At 46.9% G+C, this 6977-nt stretch overlaps 1 protein-coding gene across 1 annotated transcript; it reads right to left on the reverse strand.

The window, feature by feature from the left end:
- Positions 1 to 689: 689 nt before the first annotated feature.
- On the reverse strand, positions 690 to 6573 carry AWAT1 (acyl-CoA wax alcohol acyltransferase 1). The gene is made up of 7 exons (XM_049871694.1): positions 6498 to 6573; positions 5470 to 5577; positions 5149 to 5219; positions 4064 to 4268; positions 3212 to 3383; positions 1071 to 1270; positions 690 to 844 (listed from the first exon to the last, which is right to left on the reverse strand). Exons 1-7 carry the CDS (start codon positions 6571 to 6573, stop codon positions 690 to 692), a joined length of 987 nt encoding a protein of 328 aa, XP_049727651.1.
- Positions 6574 to 6977: the final 404 nt, after the last annotated feature.

The raw sequence follows: 6977 nt of genomic DNA on the forward strand, positions 1-6977 counted from the left end.
GTGAAAGAAGCCAGTCACAAAAGGTCATATATGATTCCATTTATATGAAATACCCAATATTGGTAAATCCATACACAGAAAGTAGATTAGTGGTTGCCAGGGGCTGGGGAATGGGATGTGACTGCTAGTGGCACCCAGAGTTTGGTACCCAGAGTTTGGAAGTGATGAAAAACATTCTAAAATTAGTGTCTGTGGTTGCATGATTCTGTGAATATACAAATGTCACTGAATTTTATTTACACTTTGCATGGGTTAAATTTATGGTATGCAAATTATATCTCAAATAAAAAATCCGTGAAAACTAAAACAAAAAGAAAACCCAGAGCGGTGGCTACTCAGGCTTCCTGGTGATCATTTGGAGTCCTTGAGAAGTTCTTCAGATGTCCTGCAGTGTCAGGCTCAGATAGGAAAGTCAGTAGGGAGCAGGGCAGGGAGCATGCCCCGTTCATTGGCACGAAGGGCCTCAGGATTCCCCTTTCTGGAGGAATGACTAAATGAAGCTCCTCAGGAAGAACTCCTGTAAGGTCTGTGGCAAGAAAGGATTTCCTAATTCACCTTTTCCTGCCCCTCCCCCACAGCCCTCCTTCACGTCCCTTTCTCCTCCAGACCCCTTTGGTTATCAGGCAGATGAGTCTCCTCTCCAGGACAGGCTTTCTGACTTTCTGACATTCTGACTCTGTGGCTTTCAGTCACAGGAAAACTAGCTCTTGTGTCTCTGAGCAGCCATACTGAGTTTTATGCTGGTCAAACAGTTTGTGCACGGCGTCCATATAGAGTGCGTGGTATTTATCCACTATCTCTTGGCTTGGCTTTTCAATTTTGGGCACTGGCAGAGGCTCCCCAACTGCCAAGGGAGATGGGAAAGGAGAAAGGGAAAGTGTTAGAATTCTCTTCCTTTACCTTCCCTGGGCCTGACTCTCTCACATCCTGCCTGATCTCTCACACCCCAAATCAGAGCCCAGCTACTTCCACTCTGATGCTCTCTTCTATGGTGGGGGCAGGGATGGGGAGGGCTAAGGTTAAAGTTGAGAAAGAGCTAAGTTGGTCTTGGGACCACGATCAGTACTCACCCACAGTGACTATAGGCTGAGCGTATGGCAGGAGCCCAATGGTGCCTTGGCAGAAGCTTTGTCCATAGAAGACACAAAAATAGAAACCAAAGATACTGCGGAACCAGTTCTGGAACTTGTACATCCAGCTGTCCTTAGGGAATAACACCTGCTCATATACCTCAGTCTCTCCAAAGGTGAAGGTGGGAACCAGATGAGCCCTGTATGAAAACCCTGATTCATTTCCCAAACACAGGCTAGGGGTGGGAACCACCCTGAAAGAACATCTGTTCATGTCCAGTCCCACAACTACTGTGATAAAATCCCTGTGGTATAAAGCATTTCTCCTTGCATCAACAGGGCTCCCATATTTAGTGTCTCTTGTCCTGAAAATTTCAAGGCCAGTGAGGGAGCTATCTCTGGGCCAGGATGACACTGAAAAGACATGGGGGTGTTGAGAAGGAAGACGAGTTTTGGCAGAGATCCCCCAGAGACCTACATCCTGAAAAGAAAACCTTTTGGTAGGTGTCAGGAAGGGGAATATCTGACTCTGTTTCTGTTAAGTAGGAAGCACAGAGATTATGAAGATAACTTTGCGTAGATGCATATATGATATACCCCTCCCCCAAGGAATCCGTGTATAAGTTATTCTGTCCTTGGGTTGTGGGAGTAGAGCAGAGCAAAGTTGGCCATGGGAATCCAACCTGGCAGTGCCCTTGGTAGAGAATCAGGTTCCTTAAGTTTTCCTGTGAGAGAGGAGTAAACAGGAAACCAAAACCAAACCCGTTGCCATCGAGTAGATTCCAACTCATAGCAACCCTATATATAGGACAGAGTAGAACTGCCCCATACAGTTTCCAAGGAGTGCTTGGTGAATTCAAACTGTTGACCTTTTGGTTAGCAGCCGTAGCATGTAACCACTACGCCACCAGGGTTTCCAAAGAGAACATAGCCTCTCTTATATAACCTTTGTGAATTGCTAATAACAATTTCTCAGCACTTTGACATACATTACCTTACTGGCTCCTCACAACAAAGAGAGTGGAGGAAACAGAGGAGAATTGTTTTCTTTATCTTACAGATACAGAAGCCCAGATTCAGAGGGGCAAGATCACTCAGGCAGTCAGTGAGTGGCAGAATCTGGACTAGAACCCAGGACTCTTTCCTCCCAGCTTAGCTCTCTCCTCTACATTATGCTCCAAACTAATGAATAGGCCACTCAGGCAAGGTCCTTAGAAGAAATACTTCTCTCTTCTCTCAGTCTGCAATAGGACAATTGTCCCTGGGTCCAGTGAACGGGCCTGCTGACCCGATGGGATATCACACAGCCCCATCCTTGGGCTCCTGTTCTTTACCTTCCCTTTTTATCCGTATGTCAGAGTAACTAACATCTATTGATCTCTTGAAAGGAGCCCTGGCGGTGCAGTGGTTAATCGCTCGGCTGCTAACGGAAAGGTCGGCAGTTTGAGACCACCAGCCACTCCACTGGGAGAAAGATGTGGCAGTCTGCTTCCATGAAGATTTACAGCCTTGGAAACCCTAGCGGGGAGTTCTACTCTGTCCTGTAGAGTTGCTGTAAGTTGGTATCAACTCAGCTGGCAGTGGGTTATTGATCTCTTACTGTGTACCAGGCACCTAGGAAGTGTTTTGTGTGGATGAATTAATTTAAGCCCACAATAACCTTATAAAGTGGGTACTGTTATTAGCAGCCATGTCATAAAGATGAAAACACCAAGGCACAGAATGGTTAAGTAACCTGTCCCAAAGTACATTGTAAGAAATGGAGTCAAGGTTTTAAATCAGGCCTCTGGCTCCAGATCCTAAACTCATAATCACTATACTGTACTGCCTCTTGTGCTTATCTTTGACAGATGTAAATATCAATATTGATAGAGATAATGTTGGCATCATTTATATGTTAGGGCACCTCTAGCCTGATTCCCCTGATATTGAACTTGGGTTTATGGTTTGGCTTCCTGGGAACTGGTCCAACTAGCTCAGAAGGAGTGGATGACCTAAAACCTTAAAAAATTCTACATCTATCTCCCCTACTCAATAGTAAGCTCCTTGAGAGCAAGACTCGTGTCTGATTCATCTTGGCATCACCTACAGGGCCATGTTGTTCAAAGGTCACCCAATCCTCCCCTGGGAGGAACACCTACCCATGCTGGAGAGCTGTTCGCACAAACCCCTTGCGCTTCTGGAGGATGAGGTTGGTGGTGTTGGGCACACTTTGCAGGGCCTCTCCCACTCCTCCCACTACAATGCCCACGAGGTTACCAGGGCCATGGCTCAGCAGGTAGTCAATGGCTGGCTGACTCACAGAGCACACACCTGAAAAGAACCATGAAGCAGATAGAGAAGCAAAATGAGCTGGAAAGGAGAAAACAGCTGAGAGGGAGCACCTTCCTTTTTGCTCTTCACTAGCTTGTTGTATGCCCTCTGTTCCCATGGGTCCTAGGAGAAGAGGCTACATAAGATGGGACTAAAGAGTGTGGAGAAGAGAAGGCTGTGGGCAAACACAACAAGTTTCACTTTGAGGCAAAATCTCCACTTTGCAGGAGGCACTGGGTCCAAACTACAGTAGGAAGATTTTCTGTGGTATAACCAGAGGACTTTCTGAATCCCTACTGTAATTCTGACCCTTCATTTCCTCTACTGCTATTGAAAGCAGTAACTATTACCTACTGAGCACATATTTTGTGGCAGGCACTATGCTGAATATTTGCATTACCTCACTTAGTCATCATACAACATCTGATATTGGACTATTATCATCAGCACCATTTTACAGACGAGGAAACTGAGGCAAATAGAGGTTAGGTAGCTTGCTCAAGACCACACAGTAAGTGGCACAGCCAGGAGTCAAACGCAGGCAGTTCAACTCCAGAACTTATGCTTTTAACTACTTTGCTATGATGATAGGAAGTGAGGGGCAGGAGATTTGGCTTATTAAGTTGCATCTTCAAGCAGAGAAATAGACCAGAATTTCCAGGATGTGTGGTCCAAAGCACCTTTGGCCATGAGGTAGTCCCTAATAAGGGGGATCTTGAAGAACCAGGACAGCGTAGCCAAGTGAGGAGTGATGCCTGGGAAGATCTTCGAGAAATCTGTGGCCTCAGTGCAGAAGTTGCAGAAGGCACCAAAGGTCAAGAGGCCGTGAGGGTGCACCCCCATGAGATAGTTGTGCTCAGGTGGCAGGTCTTTAGTCTTCAGGATCTGCAGTCATGGAGAGAAATGCCAGGGGTGGTAGAATGAGATCACATGGAAAAGCAAGTATGAAGATGCTTCAGGGATTAGAGTGCCCTCTAAAGCAAAGTTTTCCAACAGATATGCTATGAATGGGCTTCAAGGGGCTGAGATATTGGTCTTCTCAGCCTTTGGGCAATCAGCAGTGTTGGGGCAACCAGAGCTCCTGGGTAGTCTCAGCCATTTATGTCAGTGCACTTTATGCATGTTATCATTTTCTACAAGTGCCCTTATGTGAAAAAGTTTGGGAAGCTCTGCTCTAGAGTACTCCAACCAAAAAGGAGTAAAAATCGGGGCAGTATTTGTTGTCTACTCCAACAGAGGATCAGCATGGCAGTACATTTCTAGAATCTCTTCCTGGTGTTTTCTCCTCTCTAAGCCGCTTCAAATGTCTGCCTCGGTAATTTTTATTCCGCTTTGAAAATTCCACTTACATATCACCATGTCTGTGGAGCCTTTCCTTATCCCCCAGAAAGAACTAATTCGTTCTTCATCTGAACTACTTCTATACCTTGTGCCAACTCATAATTATACACTTGTCTGTCCTACCAGTGACATGTGAACTCCTTGATGGCAGAGGACCACGTCCTATTCAATCTCTGCACCCTAAACTGTGGTACAGAGTTAGCTTTCAATCAATGTTTGTTAAACTGAACTGAATGGTATTTGCGTTCTGCCTGTGTAATCTTGCAGGTTATGCTGAGGGCATCCAAAGTATCCTAGCATAGTAAAGAGTACCCAGGAGAAATGTTGGATCTAGCCTGGACTCAGACTCCTTTGGGATGTACTCTTTTGACATAAATGCTAGTATTTTGGGAACTGTAAGGAACACCGAGGAAGAGACACTTACCGTAATGGGGAAATAGTCCCGGAAGTGGGTCCAGACACACCAGTTCCTTACCCAGGCTGAACGCCTGCCACCTGAGACAGAAATACCAGCAAGGGTGATGTCAGTGTGCCACTCCACATCTCTCACTCAGCCAGGGCTTCCCTAGCAGCATGGAGGGACCATAGCTCTGCTAGAGAGGTGGGAAAGGAAGAGACTCCAGAATGATCCTTCCTGACTGACCCAACTCCTGTGCCTCTGAGAACCTGGGTGAGAGTCCTGTGGCATGATGAGATAAGGCGGAGCATTCTTAGACCCTGTTCTGTCTAGGTCCATGAGTCTTACCTTGTTCAGGGGTCTTCCAGTCCAGGAACAACCAGGCAAAGTAAAATGCTGGTAGCGGCCATAAAGATGTAAACAGCAGGTAAATGAACAACGGCTGCAAGATCAAAACTGACAATGGAGCAGGTCACCATTGATGCCAGCAGAACTTAAACATGTCCAGTTGATTGCCAGTCCTCTAAGCTCCCAAGCCTCTGGTCCTGGCCTTCTGCACAGTCCAGCTCCTACCCGTCCATCATCCATGTCCATTTGTCCTTCAAACATTTCCTTTATTATCTACCACACACCTGCCCTATTTCTTTGCCTACTGTTATTTCTGTCCACCCGCCTCCGTACCCTCACACCATCCCTCTACTCCTGCTCCCTGACTGCCACTAGCCTTTTTCCCTTGCTCCCATTCATCCCCATCTTTTCCCTCATGTTTCCTGTCCTCCTCTCCCCCTCCTTATCCATCATCCCCGAAGCTTTGCTAAGCCACTAGACCACCTCCCTTGCCTACATACTACCGATACCTCCTTACACCCTACCCACCCAACATCCGCATCCCTCTACTGTTTCCCATCTACCATTCTTGTCTTCTTGCCCACTCACCATTTCTTCCTCTGTTTCCCCCTATGCTACCACAGTCCCCTCCTGGAATGGAAAAATCTGTGGTTCAAACAAGCTATACCACTATAAGTCTGTGATGCCAGACTTCTGTCCTGTTCCCCATATTCCCTTAAGATCATGGACATATGCTCATTCCCTGGGCCGCATTTTCTCTTTCTAGATAGTGAAATGCCTGAAATTAGCTAGGTCTACTCCTATCCATCATGCCCCTGTTTCACCCCTCCCCCATCCCGCAGTCTGTTTCCACTGTACCCTAGGGCTTTATCCCTTTCTTCTCCAGTGTGCTCATGGAACTCAAGACTCCTTGGATTTATTCTGTAGTACCATCTCAGATGACCAAAAGCCAGAGATGAAACTTCACATGGCCTGGCCCTGATCTTTGACTCTAACTGTTTGCTGTTGACTTTTAGGTTGGTACTCACAGATGGCAAGGTAGCTCAAAGGCCACTGCAGAAGCGTCAGACTCTGGAAGTAATTAGGCTGCTTGGAGCAAGGCATGGTGCCCGGAAGCCTGAGAGAAGTAAAGTCCCAGAACAGTGTCCCAACCAAAGGTGCTGCCAGCCTCTGGAAGCTCCCTCAGTAGTGAACACATGTGACTATGAGCAGTTTTTACCTGCCCTCTCTCTTCCTTGTTCTATCCCAGACCCACACACTCCCAAGGGCAGGCTCTGGTGTACCAAGGACTTTCTCATCAGATTTGAGCCTTAGGCCAAACCCATTTTCCCTTTGACTCTCTTTCTTGCGATTAGGACATCAGGATGGCGAGAGGTAAGATTGACTGCCACCCAGTCCTAAGGACACAGAGACACAGAGGGAAAACACTCCTTGCAGGCCACTTAGAGACCTCAGGAGTTGTGACCTCAGGTAGATGGCTTGTGGGAAGGGACTTTTGGGGGTCGGTG

This window comes from Elephas maximus, chromosome X (assembly GCF_024166365.1).
Source record: "Elephas maximus indicus isolate mEleMax1 chromosome X, mEleMax1 primary haplotype, whole genome shotgun sequence".
NCBI lineage: Eukaryota > Metazoa > Chordata > Mammalia > Proboscidea > Elephantidae > Elephas > Elephas maximus.

What these genes read in the sequence shown, in the direction of transcription:
- AWAT1 (XM_049871694.1), bottom strand. Translation starts at nt 6,573, where the DNA reads ATGCCTTGCTCCAAGCAGCCTAATTACTTCCAGAGTCTGACGCTTCTG. An exon ending in GGGACTATTTCCCCATTACG is followed by an intron (nt 4,269 to 5,148) that starts GTAAGTGTCTCT and finishes CCATGACTGCAG; the next exon opens with ATCCTGAAGACTAAAGACCT. An exon ending in TCAGCCTATAGTCACTGTGG is followed by an intron (nt 845 to 1,070) that starts GTGAGTACTGAT and finishes CTCCCTTGGCAG; the next exon opens with TTGGGGAGCCTCTGCCAGTG.